The 14,159-nt window shown below is 34.7% G+C and overlaps 1 protein-coding gene across 3 annotated transcripts in view; it reads left to right on the top strand.

Moving 5' to 3' along the window:
• tsc2 (TSC complex subunit 2) overlaps positions 1-14,087 on the top strand; it is a 68,826-nt gene extending 54,739 nt beyond the window's left edge. For 2 of the 3 annotated variants that reach the window (XM_073842731.1, XM_073842729.1), the window contains 9 exons: positions 641-1,194; positions 6,851-6,929; positions 8,331-8,417; positions 8,498-8,684; positions 10,314-10,453; positions 10,553-10,631; positions 10,735-10,826; positions 13,209-13,307; positions 13,389-14,087. In XM_073842731.1, the coding sequence (XP_073698832.1) occupies positions 641-1,194; positions 6,851-6,929; positions 8,331-8,417; positions 8,498-8,684; positions 10,314-10,453; positions 10,553-10,631; positions 10,735-10,826; positions 13,209-13,307; positions 13,389-13,559 (1,488 nt within the window). In that variant the 3' untranslated portion in view covers positions 13,560-14,087. Of the gene's footprint in view, positions 1-640; positions 1,195-6,850; positions 6,930-8,330; positions 8,418-8,497; positions 8,685-10,313; positions 10,454-10,552; positions 10,632-10,734; positions 10,827-13,208; positions 13,314-13,388 lie in introns of those variants that run through there. The other variant, XM_073842732.1, reaches the window with a different exon arrangement.
• The last annotated feature ends 72 nt before the right edge of the window (positions 14,088-14,159 follow it).

Genomic DNA, 14,159 nt, shown 5'->3' with positions numbered 1-14,159 from the left:
ATTTAACTTATACATATTTAGTGTAGGCCTATTTATATTATTCTTTTTTTTTTATTTCATTCTGATTTTCTCTGTTCTCAGAAGCGCTGCTGATGCGTGATAATTTGAGTAAATGAATGCAGTTTTTGTTGTTGCTCTGTATGCTGCTGTTTGCACGTTAAAATAAAACATTTGCTTGTATTTTTATGTATCATCACAGATACTCGTGCATTCTATTTTTATTTTAAACGAATTCATTATTCTAATTTTATCAGTTAACGGTTAATGATCGGATAACGAGCAGCGGTTGTCGGTCAGGAAAATTAACCGAAATGAGCATCCCTAATTCAAATAGATGTATCTCGACCAAATATTGTCCTATCATAACAACATTAGCTTATTTATTGAGCTTCCATATGATGTATACATTTCAGTTTTGTAAAATTTAACCTTATGACTGGTTTTGTGGTCCAGGGTCACATATATATTCATTATTACAAGTTAATTATCATTAGATCATTAACAATGACTGCATGCATGTAATAACATAAATTATATAATAAATTAAATACATTTAAATACATAAATTTTTACTTATTTATTTTATTAGCACTTATAAGCCATAGACTGATTCAGGTTATTTCTTTCATCTCTCCTCAAGTCCTCTTCAACATCTAGTCAGGATGATGAGAAGTCGACCCTGGAGGAGGTAAGTGAAGGCGGTATTCCTATCGATCAGCCTCCGCCGGCCCTCTCCACTCCGGGGCCACATGACGCTGACCTCACCTTCACGCATTCAAATACTCTAAACAAGTCCAGCTCATCCCCGGAGCTACAAACTCTCCCCGAGGCCTTCGCCAAGGCAGCGGCCCAGAGCGCCTCCGGCGGAGACACTCTCAGCTCCAAGATCCAGACGGTCCAAGCTGAGAAAGAGGCCCCAAGTGAAAGCACTTGGCCGGGAGAGAGCGTCGTATCAGCCGGCCTGTCCAGCTCCAGCACTAGCGTCTCCGTCTCCTCGTCCTCCACCTCCAGGATGAGGCTGGAGTTTCCCACGGCCCAGCCAGGAGCCCTGTCTCCCACCGGACACAGACCCCGCGGACACACCATCTCAGTGTCCGCACCCTCGTCCCGCAGAGAGAGGAAGATGGACAGAGACTCATACCACAACCGAGGAGGTCCATCCAACGCTGAGAAGAGCTCAGGACTCAGTCCCAGGTAACATGAAGCCCAAAATCATATTGTGACTTCCTTTTCACAGTTTCCAAAGTTTCCAAGCTTCAAAAAGGATGCATAAGCACCTTAAATTAATTGCAAAATTAAGGATGCACAATATATTAATACCATGTCAGTTATGCATATGCTACTGATCACTATTTAAGTCATTCACAAATTAATTTTATTCAGCAAATATTAATTAAATCGATATTTTTTTTCCATTTATCAAAGTATCATGATTTCCACAAAAATATGAAGCAGCACAACTGTTTTTAACAAAAAAAAAAAAAGTGTTTATTGAGCAGCAATAGGATCATGTGACACTGAAGACTGGAGTGATAAAGCTGAAAATTCAGCTTTACATTAAAGAAATAAATTACTTTTTAAAATATATTCAAATAGAAAACATTTTTTTAAATTGCAATAATATTTGACAATATTCCTGTTTTTATAGTATTTGTAATTAAATAAATGCAGCCTTGTTTTGCAGAAAAGTCTTCTTTTAAAAAACAAAATACTTCTTTCAGCCTTTTACATTTTAAAACTATTGCTGCGTCCCAATTCGCCTACTTATACTATGCCCTAAAAGTATGTACTCTTTATGTGAAGAAAAAGTACATATTTTTGAGTATGTAACAGAATAGTAGGCAAGCTTTGGGACATACTACTTCATAATAACTGCTTCTTTAACGGACGCTCTGTTGCTTAGTTACCTGAATCCTGTCACTATTTAAACTGCCCTGTCAATCATCACAGTTAACATTATCAACATTTCGTTTAATTAAATTTCCTACCGTATTAGAGAGAAATGAAGAGGCACGTTGAGTCTTTCATGCCAAGGCCTCTGCTCTTGTGTTTGCATAATTATGCATTTAAACGTTAATGACCAAACCTATCATTATAAAAGTTCATAATGTTGCTGCACATGAAATATAACGCGGATAACATTTAAAAAATATTTTTTATCAGGTTACATATTGATTATTTATCACTCAAACCCCTTTCTCTAGCTGCCCGTTGGTCGCGCATATCCTCCATGTTTGTAGTTTTTTTAACACTTTTTATAAGTGTTTGTAGTTCTAATCGAATCCTCGTTTCGCTGCGCAATGTGTTGTGGGCAATATTAGCCGTTAGAGCGTGCATTGATCCGCACTTCAAATTCCGAAGTTAAGTAGTAGACCATCCGGGAATCTTTGGAATACTTTTTTTAAACACACTACGATTTGAGACATACTCATTCTATTTTCGAATACTAATTAGGACGGATAGTATGCGAATTGGGACGCAGCACATCCCAGCAATAACCATTTACTGAAATGCACCCTGGGAATGTAACATAATAAATGCAGTAAATAGGCTATTTCCATCTACCCCTTAAATCACAGGACAGTAATTTGGTTATTTTTCACTAGATACACCTCATTAATAACCCTATAAACAGAAAATGAGAACCACATGTTCATAACCAACCTTCAACACTCATTATTTATTACTCACATTACAAAATCCCTAGAAACGCAGTTTAGCACAGATGATGAAGTGTTTAGCGGTTGCCGTTGTTTTGAGCTCTTTTGGAAACATGTCTTTTGGTTGTCACATTTTCAGCAGATGATGTGCACTACACATACTTACACTAAATTATGCCAAAAACTATTAGGATATTAAAGGTCCCATATTGTCAAAATCAAAATTTCCTGGCTTTTTTCATGATAACTGAGGTCTAGGGGCTGTGTAACTACCATATGAGTTTCAAAACAGTCAATCCACAGTAAACTGCACACAGCCTGCTTAAAGTAGCTGTTCATTTTCACGAGCCACTGTGACTTCCGTACAGATGTGACGTCCGATCTACTCAGTCACCAACCACCGTCCCACCCTCCTTTTGTCAAACCCAGACAATATCGTGTCCATATCATTGCTAAGCAACAACAACACGAAAACAAGTCGAGAAAACGCTATTCAGATTCAAGATTTTCAAATAGTTTCTCGGCCAAATATTGTCCTATCCAAACAAACCTTACATCAATGGAAAGCTTATTTATTTAGCATTCAGATGTTCTATAAATCAACAACAAATTTCAAAATATTGACCCTTAAGACTGGTTTTGTGGTCCAGGGTCACATTTTAATGTTTCTTGGATTCTGTGTTTTATGATGCAGTACAAATTTATCAAAAATAGTGTAAAATAAAAAAAAATAAAATAAAGCCTTTAACAATTTAATAAATCTCTTCAAATGTATTGTAAGGAAAACAATTAAGTTACAGAAAAAAACTGCAATGTGTAACTGTATAAATTAGAGAAAAATATCTTAGTTGTATGATATTTCTTAAAAATACTACTATTATTACTGCTATTACTCGTGAATTACATTTTGGTTTACGATAGTACTATATTTCTGTCATAATAAGTTAAACCAAACGTTTATTTTGACGGGTTGTCGGGACAAAATTTTGAAATATTTTTACTATTTAAAATAACCGCTTTCTGTTTGAATATATTTTAAAATATAATTAATTCCTGTGATCAAAGCTGTATTTTCAGCATCAGTACTGCAGTCTTCAGTGTCACATGATCCTTCAGAAATCATTTAATATGCTGATTTGCTGTTCAAGAAACCTTTTTATTATTATTACTATTATTAAATATATTTTTTAATAATAAATGTGTTTATATATTATTGTTTTGTGTGTGTGTGTGTGTGTGTGTATACAGTACCGACCAAAAGTTTGGACACACCTGAAGGTGTGTCCAAACTTTTGGTCTGTACTGTAGATATGAATTCAACTGAAAAAACTTGTGAAAAAATATCTTTCAGGTGGTCAAATAGCAAATAGAAAATAGCAAATAGCAAATAGTGGAGCTCTTCAGCCACCTACTGGTAAAAGTTATTTTTTTTTACTTTTAAAACTGGATTTTCCAAAAGATGGTACACTAAACCATGTGAAAATATCCATGTTATCCCCATGAATTAAAGTTAGAAATGTGGGTCTTTTATAGTGAATTTTACATAAAAAAGCAGTTTTTGTATAAAAACCCATTTAAAAAATATGTATTTATTAATTTATATGTATTTGTAGAGTAATGTAGAGTAAAAACTTTAATAAACAGACAAATATACAGTACAGACCAAAAGTTTGGACACACCTTCTCGTTCTGTTGAATGAGAAGGTGTGTCCAAACTTTTGGTCTGTACTGTATATTTTTCTGTTTATTAAAGTTTGTTCTTATAATTTACGGTCATGTATGTGAAATATTAGTCTAATATCGTAATTAATACTGCTTGTAACGTATATTTACCACCTATTTACTTTAGTCTGTCAAAATATGGCGCCCTTTCCTGCTTACTAAGGCCTACTCTATATGATTTAGCAGCTTCCACACGTTTAATACGTTAAATTAGACAAACAAAACAACATAGTGAGTAATACATTAACTTTGCAATCAATGCTGTTGTTTACATCTGAGTATCTCCAATAAAATGTCCAGAGCTTATCATTATCAACATACATTTAATCGTGACTCATCGTCCAGCCCTACAATCCAAGACTGTGAGTGCAGACTCAGTCCTGTAATGGATGGCGGAAAGTGTGGCTGTGATTATGTTCAACTAAAGTTAACGCACATGTAATGTCTTTTTGAATCTGGTGTACCAAGTGCTCCATTTACTAGAAAATAGAAGCATTATATAGAGGTTAATGATATGGCTAAAAATGCCTCATTTTTTTCATTACTGTCATCATCTGTCGCCCTGTTGACATTAAATCATCCTGCCTCCTTCGCTCGCTTGGCTCGTCCTGTGAAGTGAGGCTCTTTCTGAGTCGAGCGCTTTCAAATTGTTGCCTTGAATTGGAATTACTTGTAAATTACTGCCATCCGTCTTTGTGAGGTTCGGTGCAGCTGGAGTCGCACGATCGATGGACTCGCTATTTATAGAGAGAAGCCTAGGAAAGCCTTGCGAGTTTCCCGTAAGAGCGTTTTCCTTATGTGTATGTGTCTCGTTTAATGGGGTTCAGTCAAGCACTAAGAGCTGTTGTCTGTCTTTTTCTTGAAACAGTTTACAGAGCCTTTCACACTGTTGTGAGCAGATTGTTGCTCGATATAAAGCACGTCGTTTTGGATAAAGTCACAATTACATCCTAATAAGGATTGAAAGGCCCCGTCACTCAAAAAAACATTTGCTGTATGAATAGAGGCATAAAAGGAGTAGTTTCTGTAGTGGAATAAAGAGTTATTATGGTGCTGGCTTCTGATTTTTATGCAATAAAGGTGGATGTGAACTGGAGCTGTCAGAAAGTAAAGTAAAACTGTTTCCTGAAACTTGTGCGCAGTATTCACTACTCAGTCAAAAGTTTTTGAACAGTAAGATTTTTTTGTTTTTTAAAGATGTCGGTTTTGCTCACCAAGCCTGCATTTATTTGATCCAAAGTACAGCAAAAACAGTAAAATTCTGAAATATTTTTACTATTTAAAATAACTGGTTTCTGTGTGAATATATTTTGAAATGTAATTTATTCCTGTGATCAAAGCTGAATTTTCTGCATCATTACTGCAGTCTTCAGTGTCACATGATTCTTCAGAAATCATTTAATATGCAGATTTGCTGTTTTTATTATTATTATTATAATACTATATATTCTTTTTTAAAAGAATTAATGTTTATATATTGTTTTTTTGTTTATATATATATTTTTTACCAATTAATGTTATATTTTCACACATTGTGACATCTATTTTAGCACAAAAAGATTAATTGACAAGTCATTCTCAGTAAATTATTTTTTTTCATAATTAAGTATAGTTTTAAGTGTCTGCAATTAATATGATCTGTTATAATTAATTTATACATATTTTAATTTCAAAATAAAACTTAAAACTAAAAAAAAATTGTTTAGCTTGAAATTAAATTTAGCTTAAATTAAAATAAATTGAAATAATATAATATAATATATAATATAATATATATATAATAAAATTCTTCTGTTCTTGCTCTTCTGAACTTTTTATTCATCAAAGAAACCTAAAAAAAAATCTACTCAGCTGTTTTTAACATAACAATGATAATACATGTTTTTTTGAGCAGCAAATCAGAATATTAGAATGATTTCTGGAGGATCACGTGACTGGAGTAATGATGCTAAAATTCAGCTTTGAAATCACAGGAATAAATTACATTTTAAAATATATTCAAATAGAAAACAGTTATTTTAAATAGTAAAAATATTTACTGTTTTGGCTGTGCTTTGGATCAAATAAATGCAGGCTTGGTCGCGTTCAGCACTTTTGACTATCTTATCATAATCATCCTAAATATATCTTCTCATATTGTTAGCAGTGCTATGGAGCACATGTTTTCCATTGCTATTGTCAAGGCAAGATTTATTTTAAGTCTAGGCTTATATCCACATTTGCAAAGTTGTGCTAGGCCAGATTTAATGGGTCTCTTGAGGTCTGGAGAGCATTTCGGGACACTTATCCTCTCCGAACTTCTTTACCTTTAACTTTGATATTTTCCCGTGTGATGAGGTGAGATGTGTGTAGGCAGATGAAAGCGTTACGGGAATTTAAAGGCATTAAATGTAGTGTGCGTTTGTGCTGGAGTGGAGGTAAAGCAGATCAGAGCTCAGTCTGACCTTTGCTCTTCTTTCTGTCGACAGTTTCGTCTTCCTGCAGCTCTATCACTCTCCGTTCTTTGGGAATGAAGCCAACAAACCCCTGCTGCTGCCCAAATCTCAGGTGAGGAGACCGTAGCTCTCTTATGGCTCTCATAATGGGGCTATAATGTGACCCTGGAGACCACAAAACCAGTCATAAAGGACAACTAAGATTTACACACGAGTAAATAAGCTTTACATTGATGTATGGTTTGTTAGGATAGACAATATTTGGCTGAGATACAACTATTTGAAAATCTGAAATCTGAGTGTGCAAAAAAATCTAAATATTGAGAAAATGAAGTTCATAAGGAAGTTCTTAGCCATGCATATTACTAATCAAAAATATATACATTAGAAAATTGACAAAATATCTTAATGGAACATGATCTTTACCTTCTATCCTAATGATTTTTGGCATAAAAAATCTATAATTTTGACCCATACAATGTATTTTTGGCTATTGCTACAAATATCTCTTTATTTATATTTATACAGTATATATCATGTTTCTGGTATATTTTTGTTACTATTTAAAGTATCCATGATAATAGTATTTGTTGTAATTAAATTATGCAGCGTTTTTTGGGATAAGATCAGGGTTATCAATATTAACAATATAGAAAAAAAATATAGTAATACACAATAATAATAATACAATAATAGTAATATACCTACAGAAATATATACAAACAATACATACATTTAATTATTATTTAATACTTTCTTACTGCTACTACTAACAATATTAATAGTTATTGTTATTATTATTTTAAATTGTTATTTTTAATAATAATATGTAATGGTATATATAATGTATTTGGTATATATTTGTTAAGTACAGTTTTAAGTATCTATGATAATAGTATTTATGTAATAGTATTTTTAATTTTTTTATTATTTACACAGTTTTTTTTATAATCTGGATAGGATCAGGGTTAACTAAAACTAAAAGCTAAAACATTTCCATTGCTCAAAATGAAACAAATATTAGCTGAAATCAAATCAAATCAAATAAAAAATGTTTAAAAGTTATTTTATTTCAGCAAGCCAACATTTTATATTTTTAAGTTGAAGTTTTCAAATAACTATAACAAAAAAAATGAAAAAATAACCTTATGAAAATGACACAAACACAACAAAAACTAGTAAAAAATACTAGTAAAAACTAAAAATACTAACAAAAATGTATAATAGTATATCAATAGAACTGGATAGTATTGAATTAGTCATGAGAATGACTGCATTATAGTAATGAGAACTTTCAGTGAAAAATAAAACGATTATTTATAAAAATAATTTCTTATAATAAAAAAAAAAATCATTTTAAGGCTTTATTGTATAATTTTGATTTTGATTTTTAATAAAAAAAATTTAAACCATTTTATCACTTTTAAGAAATGTCTTTTGAGATTCACCCGATCACTTTTCACAGTCCTCTTTGTTGACTTCATATGAATGTAGTGTGGTTTCCCGTCCACAGCTGATAGATCGTGCCGTTAAAGTCTTGGATCAGATGCCTCCGTATGACACTCATAAGATCGGTGTGGTGTTTGTTGGAGCCGGACAGGTCGAGTTATGTTCCTCTTTCCATTTTGCTGTCTCAGATGTTGTAGGAAGTCAGTATGATTGATGGTTGTTTATTATCAGGCGAATAACGAGGTGTCGATCCTGTCCAACGAGTACGGCTCCAACCGCTACGCTCAGTTCCTCACGGGCCTGGGCAAACTCATACACCTGAAGGACTGTGACCCAGACCAGATCTTCCTGGGTGGACTGGATCAGTACGGAGACGACGGCGAGTTCACCTACTGCTGGCACGATGACATTATGCAAGGTCAGGGTTCATCAGTATATTATAGTCAGGGATTTAGATTAACTTTTTCACTCTCCAGCCAATTTGGTTACTAAATGTTTAAGTTACCAGACATTCATAACTTCTACTAGCCGAAAACCCCCCAGAAATAAACAAAAAGCTTGAGGCTGTCTACACTGGATGTGGCAAAGCGAGCTTTGCAAATCATTTGGTATCAGTACTAGGGGTGTGTGATATTGAGAAAAAAAAAAAAAATCTTAAATCTCTTAACATTTTTAATCGATTTTATCGATAACGGTATTGATAAAGATAATTAAACAATATAATGCGGAGTGTGTTACTGTGCATGGACAACTGACTCCTGATTTCTTTGATATTTTTCATATTCTGTGTGGCCAGTGTGTGATTTTTACCTTTCTAAGGCCTTTTTTTTTTTTTTTTACGTGTGCATCATCTTGTGAGTGAAATTCTTACATTTAATCAGTCAATTATATTAATAATACATTTAGGCTGTTACCAAACAAATTAAAACAGTATCAACAAAGTTCATCTTTGCAGAAGTTGCATCCAAGGTGCCATTTAGATGTATTTACAGACAGTTTAATGAAACCCAAAAGAACATGGAGTGCTTTAACCTGCAGTTACAAATGCGTAAATAATGTTTTGATATTTTAAACATAAAACGTTGAATACTGATATTTTAAATTATTTAAAAAATGAAAAGATACTTTAAATGTGCAACTAAAACCGCTTGTTAATATATGAGACATTGCAATTGAACCGAATCATTTAAACGGTTGATTCATTCAGGAAAGAAACACCGTCATGTTGCTTTGAGACACAAAACAGGAATGATTTTCCTTGGCGAAATAGAGCAAAAACAGCCAATATGGTGTTTAAAACATATGTAAGTCTTTTATTGTTTATTGAACTGTATAAAATCCATATCACATTTGTAATCATGCAGATTTTTTAAAGAAAGAAACGGCACTTGTGTGAAATTATATGAACTATATGAAATCATATAAATGTACATCTGCCCCATATCTTGAATTATGTAATCGTTTTAAATGCATATTACTAGACTGATTCATGCAGTGATTTCATCACATAGTCGTGAATTTGTGCATTTCTGTTGGAGTGTTTTGTTTGGTTTTTGCAATATACTCCATAATGTCACGATACCTCACGAAACCTGCGCAGATTTGGCTTGCATGAACTTCCCCAAAAAATTAAAGAATGAACATACACGAAATGTAAACAGCCAAATTGGCTAGTGATTTGACAGCGTTACCCGCCACTACTGATTTTTACCCACGTTTGGCAGGTTTGAAACCTTGATTATAGTATAATAGTATTTTATTTTATATTATTATTTACTATGGATACATATTTATTAATAAAGTTCCTAGAATAAAAACCCTACCGCTTTAGAAAATAAAAGCAAATCTGAGAATATCTGAAGTGTGGGAAATATAATTTCTTTAGGCACTTCAGTCAGGGTCAGCTTTGAGTGTTTGAGCATGAGATCCATTATTATGTGATGCTCATTACTGCATCTAAAGACTCTTAAGTGTTCATAAAGAGCGTCTGGAGCATGAGGTGAAGCTGCAGCGTTCGACTAATGCAGTCGTTTTTGTTCCTCTGCAGCCATTTTCCATATAGCCACTCTCATGCCGAACCGCGAGAGCGACAAGGGCTGCTGCAATAAGAAACGCCACATTGGGAACGACTTTGTGGTGGTGGTTTACAATGACTCCGGAGAGGAGTACAAACTCGGCACCATCAAGGTGTGTGGAAGAGTCTGTTTACATTTCATTTCTGTTGCTGACACTTTCTTTCTGAACTTTTTAAAACGTGATATTTTGTGTTTGTGTTTATTCTTTTAGGGTCAGTTCAACTTCGTGGAGGTGCTTATAAAGCCTCTCGACTATGAGAGCAACCTGGTCACACTGCAGTGCCGGAAAGGTGAAATAAGATGCTTTAATTTAGACATATATTGTATTGAAGACTGTATTGTTTGTTTGTATGAGTGTGCTCAGTAACGCTGCAACTCCTTGTTCCCTCTCAGATCTGGAGGGTTTGGTCGACACCAGTGTGGCAAAGATCGTTTCGGACCGCAATCTACCGCTGCTCGTGAGACAGATGGCACTGCACGCCAATGTGAGACCCGACAGCGGCTTTTGTTTTAGTGCTTTTTTGTCTTGTTTTTTCATGTGCAAGCTTATTTTCACCTCAGAATAAAACAAAGTTTCACAGAATAAGTTCATATCTCGCAGTTAACATCTTGCAGTTTTGACTTTATGTAGTTCTGAGTTAACATTTCACAATTATTTTCATCTCTCAATTTTGACATTTTTCTTGGAATTCTTAGCTCAAATCTAGTAATTCTAACATTGATCTCGGAATTCTGAGTTTACATCTTGCAATTCTGACTTTTTTCTCTCAGAATTCTGAGTTTGTCTTTGTGACTCACTTTTTTCCTTGGAATTCCTAGTTTACATCTCACAATTTTGACTTTTATATTGGAAATCTTAGTTTAAATCTTCAAATTCTGACTTCTTCCTTGAAATTTTCAGTTCAAATCTAGTGTTCTAATTTTGAGTTTATATTTTGCAATTCCGACTTTTTTCCTTGGAATTCTGCATTTACATCTTCTAATTCTGACTTTTTTCCTTGGAATTCTCAGCTCAAATGTAGCAATTCTAACAAAGATCTCTAATTCTGAGTTCACATCTTACAATTCAGATTTTTTTTTCCTCAAAATTCTGGGTTTTTCTTTGTGGCTGACATTTTCCCTTGGAATTCTGCGTTTACATCTTGCAATTCTAACTTTTTTTTTTTTTTGAATTCTGAGTTTACATCTCGCAATTCTGACTTTTTTCTTAAAATTCTGAGATTACATCTTTGTGGCTGACATTTTCCCTTGGAATTCTGCGTTTACATCTTGCAATTCTGACTTTTTTCTTGGAATTCTGAATTTACATCTTCCAATTCTGACTTTTTTCTTGGAATTCTCCGCTTAAATCTAGCTATTCTAACACTGATTTTGGAATTCTGAGTTTACATCTTGCAATTTTGACATTTTTTTTCTTGGAATTCTCAGCTCAAATCTAGCAATTCTAACATTGATCTCGGAATTCTGACTTTGTTTTTGTGACTCACTTTTTTCCCTTGGAATTCTGAGTTTACATCTCGCAATTCTGACTTTTTTCTTAAAATTCTGAGTTTACATCTTTGTGGGTGACATTTTCCCTTTGAATTCTGTGTTTACATCTTCCAATTCTGACTTTTTTCCCTTGGAATTCTGAGTTTACATCTTCCAATTCTGACTTTTTTCTTAAAATTCTGAGTTTACATCTTCCAATTCTAACATTGATCGCGGAATTCTGAGTTTACATCTCGCAATTTTGACTTTTCTCCTCAGAATTGTGAGTTTGTCTTTGTGACTCACTTTTTTTTTCTTGGAATTCTGAGTTTACATTTTGCAACTTTGACTTTTTTCCTCGGAATTCCAAGTTAACATCTTGCAATTCTGACTTTTTTTCCTGGAATTATGAGTTTACATCTTGCAATTCTGACCTTTTTCTTAGAATTCCGAAATTACATCTTGCAGTTCTGACTATTTTTTTTGGAATTCTGACTTTTTTGTACGGAATTCTGAGTTTACATCATGCATTTCTGAAATCTTGGAAGTCTGAGTTCATATCTCATTTCTGACTTATTTAAAGGAATTCCGGGGTATTTTTTGAGTACTTCCTACATTCATTGTTTCGGGTAGTTGGAATGTCTTTTAATGTATTTATGTACATTTTATATACATAAATTCATTATGTATATATGTCAGATGCAAATCATATGTCATAATCTGAGGTATTATTTATGTGAAAATTACGCAAAGCGAGTGCTTTAATAGCAAAGTTTGCCTTAACAAAAAGCACTAATATAGACAGTTTCCATTAGACAGAAAAGCGTTTGTCGCATACAGATCTCAGTGCCCGTTGCTCTCACCAACGCAGTCTGTTTAGCATAAATATGCTTTTTTTCTGGGGTGGTTCTCTTCCCACCTACTGTGTTAAGTGGAGACGATGTAATAAGGCTGTTTGGTGTGAGTCACACATCCGCGCTTTCCTCGGAGACCCTCCAAATCACAGCCGGATCCAGGAGAGCGCAGCCCACTGCCTCTGGCTCCAATTAGCAACACATGCCTCAAAATGGCCGGCAGGTCAGGGGAGGATAAACGCAGAACTCAGGTTTCACCCGGGACATGGACTATTTTTGGGGGGATTATTAACTTCTTGTTTCCATGGTTACCAAGGAACTTTAGGAGACAGAAAGTACAGTTTGAGAATTTGTTTTCGATCCCCCTCTACTTTTTTCCTTGTTTATTTTGCTCCAAAATACGTCACAATCCGAAAGTCACAGCGTCTTTTTAATGATGACTTTAAACAATAAGTCAAATGATCACACACATATTTGAGTGATATCAGACAATGAACAGCTGCATTTGAAACTGTGTTTTATCTGCTCTCTTGTCTTGTAAAGATGGCGTCGCTGGTGCATCAGTGTAGAGCGAACCCATCAGACGCCTACGCTTCAAAATGGCTGGCAAGATTGAGACACATCAAGAGGATCAGGACACGGGTATGAAAGCTCATATATCATTCTATATCTATATGTAACTTTTAAATGTGAACTACAAATATCTGTTTTCCCCATCAACAGGCTCAGGAGGAAATTCAGTCGCGCCCCACTCACGGAATCTCTCTGACCCAAGGCCACGCCCCCATGCAAAATAAACCCACCCACCAGCCCTCCGGCTCCGCTTCGAACCCGGACGCCGGCCAGAGGAAGAGACTTGTGTCCACTGTTGACGATTTCACAGACTTTGTTTAGTGAGAGACCTGTTAAGTGTTTTTAACTGAGACCGAGAGGCGCTGCGTTCCCATCAGTCCAAACGAACAAATCCATTCCTGAAGGTGGAGGGCAGTGAGGTTTGGTGTTAGTAAGATTCGTTCACCTTTAAAACAACCCAACGTGCCACAGGAAGTAAGAGATCCGTTCAGCCGGGACGCAGCTTCACTCAAATGCTGTGACTGTATGAACGAATTTCACCAAGCGCTGCTCCGTCTGCTGCTTTCTTGTCTCTGCCCATCTTTATCCACACGTTTCTTTCTCTACAGCAAACACTTGTTTTCTCTTGTTGTTTTTCTCTGGATGTATGAAAATGGTCTATGATATTAACCGTCCAACCGTTATTGCTTGTTTTCTCCTGGTTTCATTGTGTGTGGTGGTAAATGCTTATCGAATGAATTTCCAATAGAACAACAGATTCGCAGAACAACAGTTAGCACAGTAAACCACATCAGATGTGTGTGCATGTGTGAGCTTCGCTACCAAATAAAACACTGAAATGTGCAAATACTTCTCTTGTTCAGAGTCTGCTTTCACTCTAAAATCTCTTTATGTCAGCTCTGTCAGCATTTACTGTCTAAA

Source organism: Garra rufa, chromosome 6 (genome assembly GCF_049309525.1).
Source record: "Garra rufa chromosome 6, GarRuf1.0, whole genome shotgun sequence".
In the NCBI taxonomy this organism is placed as follows: domain Eukaryota; kingdom Metazoa; phylum Chordata; class Actinopteri; order Cypriniformes; family Cyprinidae; genus Garra; species Garra rufa.
This window is presented reverse-complemented; position numbering and strand designations above follow the sequence as displayed.